The sequence below is a fragment of the Ambystoma mexicanum genome, chromosome 9 (genome assembly GCF_040938575.1).
Source record: "Ambystoma mexicanum isolate Mex_15411 chromosome 9, UKY_AmexF1_1, whole genome shotgun sequence".
In the NCBI taxonomy this organism is placed as follows: domain Eukaryota; kingdom Metazoa; phylum Chordata; class Amphibia; order Caudata; family Ambystomatidae; genus Ambystoma; species Ambystoma mexicanum.
The window spans coordinates 552728675-552749404 of record NC_090931.1 but is presented as its reverse complement, the minus strand read 5'-3'; the positions used below and the strand labels follow the sequence as shown (position 1 = coordinate 552749404).

Sequence of the window (20730 nt, the reverse complement as noted above, 5' to 3'; positions counted from 1 at the left end):
AAGATCCACAAATCTCCATAAAAGATCAACAATCTCTGAAAACTGCATTTCAGCTAACGACAACTCAATGATACATTTCAGAAACATTAATGTTGATTAGTGAATTAAGAAATTTAATGATCAGGTACTTGGAGATGAACATTGACGAAATCTGCCCCCGGGAGGATAGCTCGGCGGCAACGTGCTCGCCTTGGAAACAAGACGACACGAAGCAACATAGGTTCGATCCCCGGGTCCGTGCTTAGAAACCTCCGGGTATTAAGCCCGTTATAGATACACAACTAAGAGCCACAATCCTGTAACAGCGCCTCGATGCCCCCGGGCTGTCTGAGCGATTTAAAAATGCAAATTAAATTAAAAAAATAAAATAATCTATCAAAACATGTCCTTAAATGTTGTTCATTAGTATTTTATACCATCAACTGTACGGATAATCAGATCATCTATTGGAATAATAAAATGGTTAGTGGTAGCACCGACATTTGTGAAATTTTGTCGGGATTATGTGCTCAACTTCTCATCCCTTTGTTGGTAGTACAGACTATGGTTGCTACAATGTTAATTTTATGACTACAGAGAATAGAGAATACCATTGTTAGGAGGGATGTGGTCGGAACTGATACCTACTTTTGACACTAAAAACATGTTTTTATCTTAATAAGACTTGAGGAAATATGTAATGGTTTTGAATATGCATGCAATTGACTGCATAAAATGATTGCACCAGACAAGCCTATCGTTGATGGCCTAATTGTAGGACATATTCAATTTTAATTCAACGATGGATCGGTTGTATTTATGATCCGATCTGTCCCTTTTAATTTTTTGTCAATAAAATACAACATAAAATGAGTTAACTTGTTTGCAACCAGGAATGTTTTAACCCCAATTGCATTGCCAGATTTGGGGTGAATGCACGATTTCCTTTCTGAATCGAAGATTACATTTTCTCCAGACAAGACCTTTGAGAATGTAATTAATTAAAGTAGTGAATACTATGTTTTTCACTGGCTCTTTGATTCCTCTGCATACACAAATGTTTTCCTTCCAAACTTTCTTGGATCATTTCATGCAATTTATACAAATGCAGCATCCTGAGAGGGACAGTGTGGTTTAGAGGGAAGGTGGTGTGAAAAGCGCAGCATGCATTACCACTCCCACAGTTCGTAAAAAGCAGTTGCTTGAATGGTATTGTTTCCCTAGGTTAGCAGTATGAAAATGCCATGGGTTAGGTAGGATTCATGGTGTAAATGTATCCTACTTTCCCTTTTTCTTGAAATGCCACCACTTCGAGAATTCCAAGTGGCTTATAATATGTTCTGTTCTTACTTGTTTCAGATTGCTCATGAGAAAAGCTTTGTTTGATCACCTTACTGCAAGAGGCATACAGGTATGTTGTGTAGAATTTAACAAATAGTACAGCCGTAGTGATGGACACTACATTGCAATGATTTCATTGCCTGTGAAAACTGTAATGGGATTTAACGGATGTGGGGTGTACATCTGTACCCTTCAGCTTTGCCCCAGTGCCCCCAAGCAAAGCCCAATGGGGGACTGGCTCAGGCACCCCAAACCACCTGTTGTGGCCACTACCACCCAATACCACTTTGTTCCTTGCCTGGGGTGTAGTCTTTGGCTGTGGCCCTTACCCCACTAACCAACCTACAGGGGCCATTGGGCCTTCTTTGTTCACTTCATGGGTATGCAGGTCTTCAGTCACCTAGACTGGGGAAAGCCTGAGCACCTTTAGTGTAGCCATGGCATGTCTTTGGGCTCCCACTATCCCGGCAGGACCTGTTACTCACCTGAAAGGGCCACTGGGCAACGCTTGTGACCATGCACAGCAGCCCTGATGGGTCTGAGGTTATCACTAGCACCCAGGCCCGGTCCATAGAAACAAACATGCTCTGTTTGTCTAAGCTGGCCCTCGGTAGGGTCTGAGCCCGTCTGTGGCTAAGGTGCTAGATCTGCAAGCTCTGGGGAAATAAATGCTATGTTGTAGGCATATTGCATCCCTTCTTGACCCCCTGATCTTGCCTAGGGTTGGAGCGTCTGCAATATGCTTGCAAATAATAATGGGACACGTTTGGGGAAAAATTGATTTTTCAACTAGTCAGTCTTGTTGCCCCTTACTAAAAATCACAAAAGTCTTGTGTGATGTCCATAGACACTTATTGGTAATCAATTTCCGCTTGATGGATTTTGTCCAAAGCATAAAAGAATTGCGCCAGACGTGGGGTACTCATACAGGTTTGTGCAAATTGTTACCGCTTTTTAGGTTGTAGGAGAGAGCAAACATTTTCCTATGAGAAACGAGTGGGGGAATACATTTCTTAGGGCCTCCCCTTTAACTTTGCCATGCTCCAAACGGAACCCCACAAAACCTTCTAAAACAATTCCTACTCAGTTCTGTATTTTTGTAGGAATGTTTTATGAAGATTCGTTGAAGCGTATGTGTGTGTATATATATGTATATATGTGTATATATATATATATATATATATATATATATATATATATATATATATAGTGTAATGTTGTTGTCATAGGTCCAAGCAGAGTCTACAGAAGATGCAGCTCATGTGGGCCGACTCCAAGCAATGGGTAGTCAGTTGACAAGTCAAAACAAAGAATTCTTAATCCAACACTCTTTTCCCCAACAGACTGTGTGTTTCTTTTGGCATTAGTTTTCACAACTTGGTTCTGATGGACGGTGACAGGGTTCCAATGGATTCTCCTTGTTGCCACAGGTTCGATAACACCTGTAAGGTAGACCAAGCACTCATGTTGCAGTAGTATACACAGCATCCTCCACAGGTGAAGTAGGCCAGGGGGTACTCTATGGGTCTGAGTAAGTGCTAGGGTGCTGTGCTGGCCCTGTGACCTAATCCTGTCCTCATTTTGTTGGGAGTGTTCTCGCATCTGGTAGCGGGTGGTGGGGTCTGACCCCTTTGGCTGCCCCATACACCATGCAATCGCCAAACGGGAGATATACTGAGTGTAGTTATGATCCTCTTTGTTTAGTCATTGATTTAATTTTAAGCACCTTATTTTTTTTAATTGTAGGGTTTTGTATGATAATTGTTGTGTATCCTTTTAAAGCTTTATTTTATTTTCATCTACAAGAACACAGCACTGACCACTGCAAATATCCGATCACTCCCGAAGAACAGTTTCCCCTCTCCCCTTCTCACCCTTCCCCCTAATGACGAGCTTTGTTTTCCCATTTTCAGAAAGCACAACAAGGTGGGTTATCACAGTTGCCCAGTCGAAGCTGACAAACAATATGTCTCCACCCTTCTCCTACCAAGGGAAAAATATTAATCAATTGATCTTACTACAGGTAACAGATCTTTTCCCAGAGTCCGCTAAGCATTATCTTATAACATTCCTTGGTTGCTGCTCCTCCCTTCCCTGATTCCAAGCTAAACCCTCTCAGTATCAAGCTACTACAGTACCAGGTGTTTCAATATTTGCGGTCTGTACAGCGCAGACTCGCCATCCGATTGGCTCCCCGTAAGAAGAAAGTGCCCCCGGATCCGGAAGGCCGAGCTGGCCTCATACGAAGGCTCCATACTAAGGCTGTCTATGATTCCTGTATTGGCCTGTCTGAGACCTGGATGGGATCCGCATGTCTGCCTGGCTCACCTGGTGCAAGGCTGGCGGTGCAGTGCTGTGCCAGCCAATGCTCGTTATCTGAGTATACTTGAAGGTAAGAGAGCAAAAATCTATCCCTCTCCCCATCTACTGTGCTGACCCCCAATTCTAACTTATGCTGGGTGCCTCTGCCCCTAACCTACGCTGGCCTTCATCTTTGTGCTGTGCCTAGAATGAGTTCAGCCACGCCTCACCAAAAACTGCTCCCCTAACCCTCTGCTCGACCTATCCCCCCCCCCATATCTTTATTGCTCGTCCTGCTGCTCTGGTCAATGTGCTTCTAATCTAACCGCTGCAATGAAACTCTACACTCGAGCCAACATGTGGACTTTCGCTCCTAGATGGGACCTTTCCATTTCTCTTGACTTTCCTTCTATTGCTATCTACATGCCACTGATATACGTACGACTATACTCTGCGTTCTCCCTATTTAACCGACTTCATTTATTGTCTGCACCGTTTGAAATGTACAGTTTTCAGTGCATTCAGCTTCCTTACCCATTATTTCACACTGCTCCCTTTGTTAGTAACCTGAGTTTCTCCAGCATGGGGTCTGGCATGGATTCACATGCTCATGAATATTCCCCGTCATCAGGCTGGGAATCCTCAGTAAAGAAAAAATCAGTATCAGTTTCGTTTCTGATCTGTCTTTCTTAGGAGTAACCAATCACTGATCTCTGGGTCATACTGCCCCCAGCCAATGACTGCCCTCTCCCTAAGCCCCGCCTCTGGCAGCCATCCTCAGATTTTTACCACACGCTCAAGTATTGGGAGTCCTCGTGTTTAGCTCTCACTGCATTTTCATGTTTTTTTCAGGAGATTTTCTAATTTTTTCGGTTTTATCGAGCCTCAAGCTCCACCGTTTCTACTTCCGATAACGGAGTCCCGTTTCGAAATTCTTCTACGCCCCTCAAGGGTGAAGTTTTCGTCGAGTTTACACTTCTTGGAGGATTCCGGAAGATCTGCGGCTTACCTCAACGGACATGGCGCAGGACAAGGGAAGCTTGACGCCCGGATCCAAGCTGTTCAGGAACTCCTTGGATGCGGATTATATAACGTTTTCAAGGAGGACGAGCATTCGCAATGTCTCTACTGCCTTCATGAGGACAAGACGCACGTGGATAAAGACTGTGCGTTCTGCAAGAACCTTTTGGAACGGACCAAACAAGATCGTCGTTCCCGCCTCGCCACCTGGCTTGAGAAGGGCACAGCAGGTGAAAAGGCGAAGAAGAAGTCCGAGCGGTCTTCTAAGTCCTGTGAGGGCACCCCGGCAATGGGGGCCCAACAAAAGGCCAAGCACCGCAAGTCCGCGGGCACCGTGAGTGCCAAAAGGTCGGGCTCTTCGGTTGCCAGGCAGGGCGCTACTTCCCCGGCACGTTCGACCACGAGCCAGCGCTCTAGTTCGGGGAAGAGGAAGTCTGAGAACCTGGGTAGGCCGCTGGAGCGGACCCGGTCTATCTCGAAGGGGGAGCGAGGCGCTGACCCTCCCCCAAGGCGAAGGCCCAGGACGCACCTAAGGTGGTGAGGGCCTTGATCCACCCGGCTAAGGCCTCTACCGAAGTGGTCGCTGCGACCCTGGCGGAACCGGCTGAGACTACGCCAATGGAAACGGCCTCTGGGCCCAGAGTATCCCTGCCACCGCGGAGGGAATCCTCTTTCCAGCCCATCGCTAAGATCCCCGTGAAGCCCCCGGCTGAAAAAGAGGGGGGGGGGCAGTGGCCATTACAGACTCGGAATCAGCCTCTGAGGAGGAGCTGTGGAAACCGAGAAGGGCCTCAACGAAAGGTCCATAGGCCTCAACGAGAGGTTCATAAGCCTCAACGAGAGGTTCATAAGCCTCAATGAGAGGTTCGAGAAGGTTCAATCCCAGGGAACGGTTCCCGCTGACATGAGCGAAGATAGCGACGATGGCGACGAACAGGGCCCAGTGGAGCGGCCATCCCGTCCGTCGCAGCCATTGCCCGAGCCCCAGGATAGCTCGGCGGCCATTTTTTTGGCAATCCAATCCTTATGTACCGAGATAAGGACGAGATTATCACGCACCCCGACGGACGAGCCAGAACCAGGCCGTCGGGAAGCCCTCCGAACAAACGGAGGAGAGTCCACCCCGCTCCGCCCTTCGTACCTGCGAGACCGGTGGACCCCTCATCCCCCTCGCCGAGAGAGGATACAGCGACGGATACATCGACGGGGACGGACGATGACGGCGGCGATGACACGGCAGACATCCCGTCGTCAACCCCCCCACCCCGTGGGCGTCTCCAGCCGCCGAGGTTGGCTCTTTCCACGCCACGATAACCAGGGCATCCGAGCTCTTCCAGCTCTACCCTGAAGAGCAGAAAAAGGAGGGGTTTCTGTACCAACGACGAGGGGCCAAGAGGAAGACGGTCCTCGTGGTGCCTCTACTCGACGACATCTGGGACAAGGGGCTTGCTGTCCTCAAGAACCCTTCCACAACACCCGCCAAGAGGAACAGGTACGAGAAGAAGTACTTAGTCCCCGATGCCGCCCCCTTGTGCCTCAGGGCCCAGCCCACGCCAGACTCGGTTGTCTCGGCAGCGGCTAAGAAGAAGGCAGCGGGTGCGGCGGCTTCAACTTCCACTTCCCCGCCGGACAGCGAGGGCAAGAAGTTGGACTCTATGGGACGACGAGTCATCTCGTCGGCGGCGACGACGATTAAGGCGGCCAATGCCTTAGCGATCATAGCCCGCTACGACAGGAAGGTTCAAGATAGCTCCCCTGCTAGACTTCCTGCTGATGACAAAAGGGCGGAGGCCGTAGAAATTCTGCAGGAAGGCGAGGTGGCGTTGGATCACGCCATAACGGTGGCAACGGACATTGCCGATACCGGATTTCGCCAACTGGGCAACCGGGTGTGCCTCCGATGACGAGGATGGCTCAAGGCGACAGACTTTCGCCAGGACGTCCAGACCAGAGTGTTGGACATGCCGTTCGACGGCAACAACCTTTTTGGTAAGGCAGTGGACGCGTCTCTACAGGCCATCAAGACCGACTCGGAGACGGCCCGGGCCCTTGGGGTGCTTCAACAGCGACGGCCCTTTTGGAGCTCCGGAGGCAGACAGGGTGCCTCCAAAGGATCCAGCGGTGGCTCCTCCACTTACCGCCAGGCGGCCTGCTCTTCCTCCCAGGAGGCCTACAGAGGTCGCGGCAAGCAAGGGGGATCCCGCCGTCGTCGCCAAGGAGGCAAGGCCGCCTCCAAGCAAGACTGACCCAGCCGTGTCGTGGGGCCCCCACCGAAGCACCCCGGTGGGAGGGCCGGCTGATGAAGTTCATCAGTGTGGGAGTCCATCTCCACCGATCGTTGGGTGCTGGACACCCTGGCCAACGGGCACTCGCTGGAATTCCAAAAGAAGTGCCCTCGCATTCCTCCCATGGCCAGGAAGGAGAATCACGTCCCTCAACTGCTGTTGGAGGTAAAGGCGATGCTCAAGAAAGGTGCCATAGAGCTCGTCCCCAGGAGGCTCCGGGGCTCCGGAGTGTACTCAAGGTACTTCCTCGTCAGAAAGAAGACAGGCGGTTGGCGCCCCATCCTGGACCTGCGTCGGTTAAACAAATACATCAAGGCGCAGAATTTTAGGATGGTCACCCTCCAGCACGTGCTGGGACAGCTGGAGGAAGGCGACTTCCTATCGTCGTTGGACCTGGAGGATGCCTACTTCCACATCCCCATTCTAAAAAGGCACAGGAAGTTCCTCAGGTTCATGATTCAGGGACGCCACTACCAATTCAGAGCCCTACCGTTCGGATTAAAGTCTGCACCCAGGGTTTTCACCAAGTGCCTGGCACCAGTGGCGGCGCGGCTGTGCCTGCAGGGGATCCACGTCTACCCCTACCTGGACGACTGGCTAATCCGGGCGAGGACAAGGGAACTCGCCGTCGAACATACGGCGAGGACCGTCCGGTTACTCACGGAGCTGGGGTTCGCCATCAACTACCCCAAATCCCACCTGGTTCCATCGCAAGTAGCACTGTTTCTGGGAGCGAAGCTCGATACAGTGGGGCAATTGGCCTCCCCTTCAGAGGAGAGGACCAAAACCATCCTGGGCAAGGTGCGGCGCCTGTTAGCCACGGACGTGGCCAGGATGAGGTCCATCAAGTCCCTTCTCGGGATGATGTCCTCATGCATCTACCTTGTACCCCTTTGCAAACTTCGGATGCGTCCGCTACAGGAGTTCCTCGACGCTCCATGGCTTCAGGCGACGGGCTGCTTCGAGGACGGGATCCCTCTCGACGAGGAGTTCCGTCGGGCGATCCTATGGTGGGGCACCCGGGCTCACCTCACTACAGGCACGGACTTTCAAACCCCGGCGTTTCAGGAGACGGTGACGAAGGACGCCTCTCTGGAGGGTTGGGGGGCCCACACCGGAGATCTCCACGCAAGAGGCCTTTGGCTCCCGGAGGAGAGGCCTCTCCACATCAACATCCTGGAACTCCGAGCAGTTTTCTGGGCGCTCAAGTCGTTCCTTCCGTCCCTCAAGGACAAAGTGGTGAGTATCTTCACCGACAACACCACCACGATGTTCTACATAAGGAAGCAGGGGGGCACCAGATCCCCAGCCCTATCCAAGGAGGCCCAGGATCTGTGGCATTGGGCCGTCGCCCAGGGGATGTTTCTGGTTCCCTTCCACTTGGCAGGAATAAAAAACACCATTGCCGACTCACTCAGCAGGAAGCTGCGCTCGTGCCACGAGTGGGAACTGCGCCAAGATCAAGTGGATCGGCTCTTCCAACGATGGGGCAAACCCCAGATCAACCTGTTCGCGACGGCGACAAACTCCAAGTGCCAGAGGTTCGCCAGCAGGTTCCCACATCTGAGGAGCATCAGCGATGCTTTCTCGTTCCCTTGGGACGGCCTGTTTCTATGCGCGTTCCCTCCGTTGCCGTTGCTGCTCCGCCTCATCAACCAGCTCAAGAAGTTCAGGTGCAGGATGAGCCTCGACGCACCGCCGTGGCTGAGGCAGATCTGGTTCCCGGACCTTCTGCACTTGTCAACGTCCCCACCAGTCAAGCTGCCGGCGGACGCGGATCTTCTCTCCAGAGAAGGAGGCGCCATTCTCCATCACGACCCACAGTCACTGAACTTGCAGGCCTGGTTCCTTGCGGCACTAGAGTTTGGAGGGTACGATATACCGGCTGATTGCAGAGAGATTCTTGCAAAGGCCAGGGCATCCTCAACTCTCAAGTGTTACGGTCATAAATGGAAGAGGTTCTCTGTCTGGTGCCGTGCACAGAAGATCAACCCTCTGCGGATTACAGCCCCTCAAGTACTGCCGTACCTACTGTCGCTGGCCAAAGCTGGACTGGCTCACGCCTCCATCAAAATACATCTGGCTGCCATCTCCCGATATACCAGGACTACGGGACGGGCGTCCTTGTGGTCTCATCGCCTGGTGAAGGAATTTATGAAGGGACTATTCCGATCGTTCCCGCTGGTGAAGGCTCCTGCCCCGGCGTGGGAGCTTAATGTGGTGCTGACCAGGCTCATGGGGGGCCCCATTCGAGCCTATGCATTCGGCGCCTTTGAATTTCCTGTCATGGAAGACTGCGTTCCTCGTGGCCATCACCTCTGCACGACGAGTGGGAGAGATCCAGGCCCTATCTTGCAAGCCTCCATACTTGACTTTTCATGACACAAGGGTGGTGCTGAGGACGCACCCCTCCTTCATCCCTAAGGTGCCGTCGGACTTCCACCTCAACGAGCCCTTGGTGTTGCCACTTTTCTTCCCGTCGCCTTCGACGCTGGCTGAGAGGGCTTTGCACTCTCTGGATGTAGCTAGAGCGCTAAAGTTCTACGCGAACCGCACGAAGAGTTTTCGGAAGACGTCACAGCTGTTTGTGAACTTTGGATCTGTGAATCAAGGGAAGGCTCTCGAAGACTTCCATTTCCAGATGGCTCTCCGGCTGCATCATGCACTGTCACCGGTTGGCAAACCGACCGCTGCCCGGCCGTCCGAGAGCCCATTCGACCAGAGCGATCGCTGCTACCACGGCGTTCCTGTCTGGTGTGCCCCTGCTGGATATCTGCAGGGCTGCTACGTGGAGGTCGACGCACACCTTCACAAGATTCTACTGCGTCGATTGGGACTCCAGGGAGGAGTCCAGGGTCGGCCAAGCAGTGCTGCGCAACCTGTTCGCCTAAGGTGAGCCTGGTGAGGAGCTAAGAATTGCTTAATGTTGAGTTTTGGATGTAATGCTTAATGTTGAGCCTTTGCCACCTCCCGTGGTTGTGCATGTGTGTACTGCTATGTATTCTTTTATTCATGAGCATGTGAATCCATGCCAGACCCCATGCTGGGGAAGGAACAAGTTACTTACCTGTAACTGTTGTTCTCCAGCATGGGTCTGGCATGGATTCACATGCGAACCCTCCCGCCTACCCCTCTGCGGCTCTTCACTTGGTCATACTGCCACTTTTCGTGCTACCAAATCTGAGGATGGCTGCCAGAGGCTGGGTTTAGGGAGAGGGCAGTCATTGGCTGGGGGCAGTATGACCCAGAGATCAGTGATTGGTAACTACTAAGAAAGACAGATCAGAAACAAAACTGATTTTTTCTTTACCGAGGATTCCCAGCCTGACGATGGTGAATATTCATGAGCATGTGAATACATGCCAGACCCATGCTGGAGAACAACAGTTACAGGTAAGTGACTTGCTCCTTAGACGCATACAATAGTCCTCGTTCTCATCACTCATGCCCTGCCTATCCGTGCTTTACACGCATTTTACCTACTAGCACAGCTGCTATCATGCATTATTTAATAAGCCCACTGCTCCATGAGTTGGGGATTTACAACTACAATAACAGGTTAATATCAAGCCATCTGTACCTATCAGAGTCACTTCTGCTGCTGCTACACCTCCCACAGGTACTTTCCACTTTAAGTGATTGTACCCCACTACCCATGTCCCATGCATGCATGTCTGATGAAGCTCCTTGTAACATGAGGTGAGGCTTTTACCAGTATGTATATTTACTCTTACTTTGTCCCATATATGTATGTCTGATGTAGCTCCCCGTTACATGAGGAGAGGTTTTACCAGTATGTATATTTACACCTACCTTGTCCCATGTATCCATGTCTGATGTAGCTCCCTGTAACACGAGGAGAGACTTTACCAGTATGATGTATGTTCCTGCATATTCTCGATCAAGCACTTCTGTAACTGGCTCCTAGATACCTGAGGGTTTTGTGTGCTGTAAATAAATGGCAAAAATAAATAAATACATGCTCTAAGACGGGAACCCAGGTGCAGGTGTAACTGAGAACTGTGGAGAATCTGATGGGATTCCCCCCAGGCACTTGCTCTGGGATCCTTCTCATGTGGCCAGGGGAAGGCAGGCGCTCTGATCCCGACCCTGGGGCTGGTGCACTGGGAGGATCACATGGTGGCGCGGGGTGGGGGATCAGACCAAGAAGACTGGGAAGAACCCCTTTTTAACTTTCCCTGTAACCCCACCAAATTGATGGCCTTGTGCCATTTTAAAGAGGTAGAGAAAACAAACCTATCTAAAATGGAATCTCTGTGACTGTGACGAAGAAGAGGGCTGGAGGGGCATATAGGAGCCAAGGACAGGGAAGTAGGCCTAATAGCTTTTGGCAAGTTCAGGCAATTAGTCTAAGAGTCTATACCTGAAGCCAATTAACCCATCTGAGTGGCATAAAAGGTTGCAGCAGAAAGGAGCAGTAGAAGGAAGCTGGAGCAGGAGCTGGAATTTCAGCAGAGAAGTAGAAGAAGCAGAGCACCAGGCTGGCAGTTTACAAGGAAGTGTGACCACAAAAGGGATGCTGGAGTGAAGGAAAAGCAGATTTCACCTGCAAGCTCTGAGGTGGTCCTGTGCTCACAAACCCTGTTTGGTTGTGGCTGCATTGGGAGAGACTGGAAGAAACAGGCAGTCTTTCCAGGTGCGGCTAATTGCTGTGAATGCAGAGCTGAAGTTGTGCATCCACCCAAGGCCCATGTGCAGTAGCAAGCCGAGGGAAACTGGAGAGAGGAAGACCCTCCCTTAATGAGACCTGATTGGAGACACCCATGCGGCAGAAGGGGTGTGGGTTCCAAGAGTGCCAGTACTAGTTGCAGCAGAAAAAATCAAGTCGGGAAGCAGCCGCTGGCATTGTGGAGTAGGTAAAGAGAAGCTCCGTACTCCAAATCATCAGGACTACTTTGCCGGTAACTGTAATCAGTTTGATTTGTACTCACGTACACATAAAAGCGAGGAGAAGTTGTTCGCGGAAGTGGAAAGTCGCTCTAACGAGGGAATTGTAACACACGTTTATATTAACAAAGCATTAAAAGAGCAAAGTCCTCAAATGCATCTCGTGCGCCACTCATGGCCTAGTCGCCTCGAAGGGATACTCCTCCGACTCACTCGACACTGTCAAAGATATTGAAGTAGAGTTCATCGATGTCGAAGTTGTTAGAGTCGAGGCCCTCAACGTCCTTTTAAGAAGAGATGAATGTTTACAAACCGTAAGACAAGAGAGACTTTTTAAAGTCTATGGCCTCTATTTATGAGGAGGAGGTGGTAGAGGAGAAAAGCTTGAATTATGGTTTTGGCCTGGAGTATGGCACTCCTAGTGTTCCAGAGGAGCTAATATCCCAGGAATCAAGAATGAACGGCCTTGTGGACACCCTAAAGGATGCAAGTGGTCTGGATACTTCTCCAGAAGTTGATTTTGGTGCTTCTGAAGGCACAGGACACACTGATGCTTCTTATATATCAGTGATGGTAAAGGTAATACAATAACTGGGCTGAGGCAGGTCATCTGTCGATTATGAACAGGATGACTTGACGGATATTTTGGATAAGGGGTCCCCTAAGGGCCCAAGCCTTCCTTTTCATACCACAGTCAGGAATAGCGTATTTTACTGTATACCACTCCTGCAGGCCACAAGGACTTCACAAAGAAATATAGACCTTCATCAATGGATCCAGAGTTTCTTTCGAAACATCCAAGTCCACGAAGCATTTTTGCTCAAGCAGCCACTTCTGCTTCGAATGGATTGTGTCCTCCCATGGATTCCTCATCTTGTGATATTTATCTCTGGCTTCAGCTGCTTTGGATTATTTATTTTTTTCGACAGGGGGCGCTGTCTGCACCGTCTCGTCGAGTCGATGTCCTTTGGGGACCTCCGTTCGGTTGCCATCATGATCAGTATAAGTAGCGCACGCAGCGCCCGTTGGCTTCAGTTCTGTTTTTCCCGAGCTAACGCTTCAAGAGAATTACTGCGTGCTTCGGTTCTTCTGTGAAATTGATTTTCGTTAGAAAATGACTTCTTCGTCGACACCATCGATGCCCAAGTCGGGCTTGAAGAAGTGCCAAGACTGCGGGTCAAAGATGTCGATCACCGCCCCCCACCGCATATGTCTGTGGTGTCTGAATTCCGGGAACGGTACCTCCGACTGTGGCTCCTATCAGGTGATGACTAGGAGCGTAAAGGTAAATTGGCGGTGGGGAAGTTAACTTCGAAGTCACCTTCAAAGAGTTCAATAAAGACAGATGAGTCGAGAGATTCTCTCCGATGCAAAAAATCCAAACGATCTCGATCAAGAAGTCAATCACGTCATTCTTCGTCTTCTTTGAAGAAGGCCAAGAAAAGACATCATAGGTCACCTTCAACCTGCAGTGATTCCTCGACTGAGGTAATCGGTTGTCCTACGAAATCGTATTCCCCTGCTAAATTGGACGCATTTCATAGTGAGATGCTTAACATTTTTGACAATGCATCCTCAACCCCCTCGAAAGACGAGCACAAAAGCCATAAACCTGTCGCTCCTCAAAAGGATGACAAAGGGAAGTTGAAGATGAAATCAAGCCTCAAGCCGGTTTTGCATCGAGAAAGTTCCCGATCTGATGAAAAATCGTAGAGGGCTTTGACGAGTTAGGAACTTGGGTCATCTAGGGTTCCGTTGAAGAAGTGCAAGAAGTTGACAACTTCAACGCCTTTGCTGACTCTGCATCGGAACAGTCGAAGTCGCTACCTAAATTGGCGCGGACTAAATAGGCACCGATTTTGAAGCCGTTGTCAACGGCTACTTTGAAATTGTCAAAGCCAGTAGTGGTACAGGAAAAGGTTTTCAGACCTTTACCTAAAAAGGACTATTTGAAGTTTTAACCCACTGATGACAATAAACCACCTTTTGGGCTACAGTTCGGGCACCCATAATGTGCCAGAGGAATTAATCTGATTCTAGGCTGAGAGATTTATATGACAACCTTCAGTCAGCCAGGGGGTTAAACACCTCACCAGAGTTAGTTTGGCAAACCAGACCCAACTGAACATGCTGACTCTTCATACAGAAAACTAATGGGAAAGGTTGAGTTTTTAGGATGAAGTAGGCCTACTCCTTCGATGTGGTTTTTTATTATTATTATTAATGAGGATAACGAGGAGGAGAGGAGAATAAAAAGGAGTGTGCAATCCTTTCCGAGTAAGGGGAGAAGGTGTCGCCATATTTTCATTGTGATAAGAGGATACAAAAGTAGGAGAGGAGCTCTGTATAATTAGCTTGGATTCCTGTGCCCAATATATTCAGGGTGGGGGAAGGAGACAAGGTAGTGCTGGTTATTTTGGCTTATCGTTTAGCTTGTTATTTTGTTGTGTTGAAATATTGTGTAGTAGGTGGAGGGGAAGGGAGGGCCTGCAGAGGCGGTGCAGGTGTTCGGCATGCAAAGTGGGGGCGTGTGCGTGGGGGGGGTTGAGGGTGCAAATAGGGGGAGGTGGGGACGGGGACTGGTAGTGACATTTCTAATAACATTGTGCGCGGCGCATAACTAAAAATGTTTTGGGAGGCCCAATACAATTGTCAATATGGGGGTAATGACTCTGTTGGAGTACATGCATATTGCATTGCCATTTTTTAAGGGTAGGATAGAGAAATATCACAAACAATGGGTGGCAGAAACAACACAGGGAATGACCCTCCCTTTGCCAGAACAGGGTACTAACAACAGATATATTGGAACACATGAGCACGTTTCTAACCGCTAAATACAAAGGTAAAAACTCCAGAAAAGAGAAGAGATTTTAGAGCTGTGGAAGATGGTAGAGGATGTTGAGGACAGTGAGGAGCACCAATCCCCAGGATGGTAGCATCCCAACCCCAAGAATAGTGTAGTCCACTGCCCCGGATGATACCCAGTCCCCCGTGCCCCAAGTAGGGCTATACCCGCTCGCGGCCTGACCCGCTACAGGATACACCAAACTGACATATGTGGCTTCCCACGCCACAGCACCACCCCATATCACTCAACACCTAACACGATTATACTGCGGGCTAGTAAGTCACAGAAAGAATTAGAAGAAGCATTGGAGGCAACACAAGCAGAGTTGGCCTGCTTGAGAGCAGTGAAGGACGGGGAAGGCAAACAGGGATGGGCTTTGGACAAGTGGAAGGCAGGAGACATTCTGTTTAGGCTGGACAGCACTGTAATAAAGAATGTGCATGTTGAGAAGGGGATTGTTGGCGATCAAGGGGCGGAGAGTGTAGTTTACGGAACAGTGAGGTCAGACAGGGACGCAAATGGAGAGGAAGGAGAATGGGACAGCATGGATGAATTTGTGGATGGGGGGAGGCATAGGAGGCACCAGAGGTTTCACCGAGAGTAGAGAACTTGTGTGCGCCACGATTGAGGAGAAGATTTGGACAGGTAGCAGTGGCAAGGAAAAGGGGAAGTGATGAACAGAGAGTAAGGCGTGGGCATGCAGCTGCCATTATTACATAAAGGCCCGGAGAGAGCGCATTATGTGCCCTGAACTCGGATGGACAAGAATAATTTAATTAAAACACTTCCGCCCCTCACTGCTGGGGCTAGGAAGTGGATGTATGCATTTGAGAAGCGGACAGTGGGGATTCCTTTGGTAGTGGGAGACATGAAAAGTTTGCTTGTAGAAATTGTTAGGGATCAGGCTGGGGATGTGTGGGTTAAGGCAGGGTATATGGGAGTGACGTTAGATGATGATGTGGAGGATGGGCCACCCTTTAATAATATGAGAGCACAAGTGTGGGACGAGCTGCGGTGGGCGTTCCCTGACACACCAGACTTGCATTCCATAATGCATTACACCATGGGGGATGCTTAAGACCCCGCGCAGTACATTTTAAAATTGCAGGAGATGTGGTGAGTAGAGACTGGAGACCAGTGGGACCGATCAGTTCCTTTTTCTATTTGGTCATTAAAAGGGGATTCCCCAAGGATGTTCAGAAAGCACTCGAAGATAGTGGGCATAGAGGAGAAGGGGTGGGCAGAAATTCAGACTATAATTATACATCATTGTAAGATGATCAAAGAGCTCGAACAGGAAACGGCTCAGAGACTGCAGCATGAGGAAGCAAAACTTGTGCAGAAAAAGTTGGCTAAAATAGCAGTTGAAGGAGGGGTAACGGCTAACACCCAGCCGGCAGAGCAGGCCGCAGCACGCTTAGATGTGAGGATAGCAATGTTTTGGCCAGGCAGAGGACAGGGACAATAGGGCAGCGGTCCTCAGTATCAGTACTCTGGATGGCAACAAGGAGGTCAGCCACGGGGAAGAGGAGCGTACCTAGGGGGCAGAGGGGAAAGAGGGGGTTCGTGGGATTGCACCTAGAGGTGTCATGGGGTGTTGGAGTTGTGGGAAGTGGGAGCATTTCACAAGGGAATGTAGAAGTACGGAAGGAGCAGAGTACAACCTATACAGTCAACCCTCCCATGTACCACTGCAGCCATATTCCTTCCCCTGATGGCCACCACCATGCCCTATGAAATACACAAGGCTTATACCCAGTTATCACCAAAACCCCCATACATGCAGGCACAAACACCTCCTAATGCTCAACCACAGGCAGCTGAGAAACCCTGGTACGGAGATCAAATGTTTGCAACCAATGCAGTGCCAAATGGAACAGTAGCACCTTACCGGGGGGTCAGTGTAATGGGGCAACCCTTTCAAGTTCCGAGGTACCAATATGTGCCCTGACTAGGACAGCGCATAGAAAGCTCTTGCGTGCCTAGTCCTGTCCATGACTACCCATCCTGATGAGGATCCCTTGATGGGCGCTGAGATAGGTAATCAGCAATTCATCCAGTCGACACAGGTGCAACTAAATCATGCATCAGTGAGGGAAACGTTCCATTAGCAGGTGAAACTCTCGACGGGCAAGGATTCTCTGGGGCTATCGCCACAGTTTCCTACACAGAAGAGGTAGCAATCAAAATAGGAAAGTGGGGCATGCACCCTTATTGTACTCAGTCTCTTCTGTTAAATCTGTTAGGGCAGGATTTGCTGAGTAAATTGAACATGACCATCTCCTTCACAGATCATGAGGTGGTTTGTGCCACCCGAGGCATGTGCACCTTGCGGGCGATGGTCATAATACAGGCCAGGGGCTGAGAGGCGGTGGTTTGCGGCATCCCTGTGGATCTGGATATGTTTGTATCTGGGATCACAGTTTTGCTTGATGCAGTGGCACAGATTGGTAAGGCGTGTTGGAGGGAACCATCCCATATCTTTTTTCGACCCGTGGTGACCCCAGAGCTTGTTGTAGGAAAGATATTCTCCCTAAAATTACATGGCCTGGTTGTGTCAGCTAAACAGATTGTTGTGGTCAGGACAGACCCGGATGGGTGCAAGTGGCGTACTGTTATGTATTGATCCAACAGTACCCATTAAGGAAGTATCAGACACAGAGTTGTTTGAGGATCGGGTTGATGATGGAGAGATTTTGTTGGTAATCTGTGTTCCCTGTGACATAGTGCAGTATCACAAAGTGCAATGTTGTTTGATGTCCCTTGTGTAACGCTCACCTGGTTCCCTCAGAGGCGCAGGCCTTGATCTGGTGGGGATACCGTCTTCAGTGTTAGGCGGAGGATTTGTTTTGCTCCCGGACAGGGCCCCCTTCTCACCGAAAGTTTAAGCTGAAGAGTGAGGTGTCTGCAAGGGTAAACCAAGGTATTAGTGATTGGAAGGTTGGGAAAGTTCCTAGCCCCTCTCGCCCTTTTTTCCCCCCGTGGAACTGGGTTGATAATTGCGCTTACCTTAGATAGGTAAATGCCGGGCTCTCCATCCTGCGTCTTGTGCAGGGGCGCTGGGTCCAGTTGCTTCACTGGATGCGAGCTCTGCCTCTTGATAGCAGAGGGTTAGCTGAGAGCGAAGACGCCGTTATTGCACAAGCGTGCCTTGTAAGTATTTAAGTTCCTTTTAGATTGTTCTCTTCTCTTTCAAAGTGTTAAGTCTTTAAAGTCTATGTCTTTTCCTTTTCAGATGCTGTGGCGGTGAAGATTATCCTTCTAATGGCACGTAAGTAGAAAGACTGCACTAGCGCTGTAGAATGCACCGTAATGTCTCTTTTGTCTTTGCAGATTGGAAGCGAACGTAACACAGGTAAGCAGTCTTGTAACTAAGCGTTACTAACCGATGTATCTTGTCTTGCAGGTGCCGGAATGCAGCGCAAGCTGAGTTGGAACGGGCGTAACACAGGTAAGCAGACTTTGTAGTTAAATATTACTGACCGATGTTCTTTCTCTTTGCAGATGTCGGATGCCGGAAGAGAAAGGCTGAAAAAGGCGCCTTGGATGCTGCCGTTGGATTAGGTAAGTAGATGCGCTGCCTTTGCTTTAGCCTAACCTGTGCCTTTGTTTTGCAGGAGCTGCTGAAGACTGAAGAAGACTGAAGGTTGGATCCCAGCAGGTGATTTCGTGTTCACAGGATCTGGAGCTGGAGGTTTCCTGGAGCTGACACGGTGAGCGTCCTGCTGCAGATGCAGAATAACGCGAAGCACGTTGTGATGCTGGAAATGCATCAGAGGGACAGGGCCTCTGAATCCTTGTCCTTTACTGCTTTTTATCGTGTGTTCTGTCGTGTTTTCTGCCCAGGAGTCCATGTGGGACTCCTGGCAGTGCAGCTCTCTCTTTTGGTTTGGTGAACAGACCCATGGGATACCCTTATGGCACCCATGGGTAGGGGTACAACCCTGTGCCCCTAGTGTATGTTTGTGGGCACCTGTGGTGGCCCACAAAGCAGGGTATGGGCTGGTGGCAGCTCCATGCTGAAATTGACAGGTGCTCTGGGTGTCCTCCATTTTGGGATACCCAGGCCCTGCCATTGGAATCAGTTGATTCCTGATGGAAAACAAGATGGCCCCTGTGGCCTCTTGCTTTCTATTGCCTCTTACCTTGTTTTCCCAAAGTCCTGGGAAGCCCTGACTCTGTCCCTTCCCCCTGACTGGCTGTTGGGTGGAAGTTCCATATATGGTGTTGTTGTGAAGGCCCAGCTAGACTGACTGGAGCCTTCCCATTGACTGTATGTTGTGGGTGCCTCCTGTGGGTGGGACCTGGGTGAATGGAGTAGGTGACCAATATACACTCCTTGTTGTGGTTGTCTGGTTTCTAGCATGTGAGACAAAGACTGAGACAGCCCTGCCCGAAACTGGCCTGAATGCAGTGTGTAGTGTTGAATGGCTGGGTACTTGTCCCAATCCACATTCCTTGTTGTGAGTGTCTGAAAGGGAGGAGTGTGGCCTGAATGCACTGTGTGCCTGATTGGCTGACTGACTGCATGAATGCCCTTCTGTGTGATTGGCTGCTGTATGTGTGCCAGCAGTGTGGATGAGAGACAGAATAGTATATCTGGGGACCTCTCACCACTGGAAATTGTTCAGAAGCGTTCAGAAGCTGAGTCTCCACTCAAGAGTAACTGGAACTGCTGACCCTCGACGCCCAGCTGGAAGAAGAAGACTTGCTGCTGCATTTGCTTCGACCGATCCGAAGGCTGCCGTGTTCGTCGAGGACTGACCCGAGAGAGGACCTGGCTAGGCGCCCTCTTCCCGTGCTCCGAGGGACCATCGAGCACCGCTGAATCTTCGCCGAAGCGCCCTGGAAGTCAGACCCTCGAAAGGCTGCCGACCCGAGACGGGACCGCCGAGGAGATCGAAGTGAAGCACCCGGACATCGACGCTGTCGAAGTCCATTGTCGTCGCCCAGGGTTCGCAGGTCTGTGTAACCGCTGGAGGCCCGTCGAAGTTGTGTTGCCCAGCCGTGGGAACCACTTGACGCCGTGCCGCCGACGACCGGAGCCGTCTGCTCCTTGCCTAAGAACATTTGAATCGAAGGACTCCCTCGTCCGCACCGTCGACCGCTTTATCCTGCCGGGGAAAGTCGAGGACGACCAACGCGCCGAGGAGAATCCGCCGGTGGGTTTCCCGCCACCTCACGACCCCAAAGACTCGAGCGACTCGACGCCCTTGTTGGGCCACCGTCGTTCACAATCTTTGCGGTCCAGAACTAGTGTCGCCGAGGTGCCCCACACGCCTCTTCCTCGCAGGACGCCGACGTCTCGACGCCGACGAGCACCGCTCAGATCGAAGCCTGCCGCCTCATCGACGCCGTTCTACCCTGTGTGTTGTCGGACGTTCGACGCCCCGTGTCTCCCGCTTGAAAGGGAAGGCATTCAAGAAGGGCCGTCGATTCCCCGACACCGAACACCGAGTTCCTCGACGCTTCTCGACGCCTCTCGACGATCCATGACTCCTGCTTTAAAGGGGGTCACTCAAGAAGGATCTGTCGACGCCTCTTCGAAGAACTCGACTCCACCAGGTACATTGGGGGGGTAAAAACATTGTAGGAGAGAATAAGACTATTGAACAATATAAGGACTGGGCTTGTGTTATATCTCTTTATTTTACAGGTTGCCCAGGTGGGGGGATCTCCACACAGAACTGTGTCCAGTAGTAGGGGCCAGTCTTCTGCCTATTGTTTCAACCATCTGTTATCTCTCCTCCCTCTATTGCTGGTTTCCTTCTTATTGATCTGGGTGACATTTTGACAGTATTGTGAATGCACTGTAATGAGGTCTAATATTAGTGGTACCACTTTAGAATTGTAGATGTTTACCATTATTGATTTTCCTGAGCACAAAGTGCGTTGTTGTGATAAGTGTACATAACCCTTGAACATTAATTATATAAAGACTGTGTTTTCAGTAATACAGTGTGTGGACATTCCTTTGTGGGGGTTTGGGGATACACTGTACTTAAGAACCAGCCTGCATCACCTCCTGAGAAGCTAGGCCTTGAT

General features: G+C 50.3%; 1 protein-coding gene across 1 annotated transcript in view; it reads left to right on the top strand.

Annotated features, from left to right (window-relative positions):
* GDPD1 (glycerophosphodiester phosphodiesterase domain containing 1) overlaps positions 1 to 20730 on the top strand; it is a 995260-nt gene that overhangs the window by 909415 nt on the left and 65115 nt on the right. The window contains exon 9 of the mRNA XM_069615147.1: positions 1339 to 1390. Within this exon, the coding sequence (XP_069471248.1) occupies positions 1339 to 1390 (52 nt within the window). The remainder of the gene's footprint in view (positions 1 to 1338; positions 1391 to 20730) is intronic.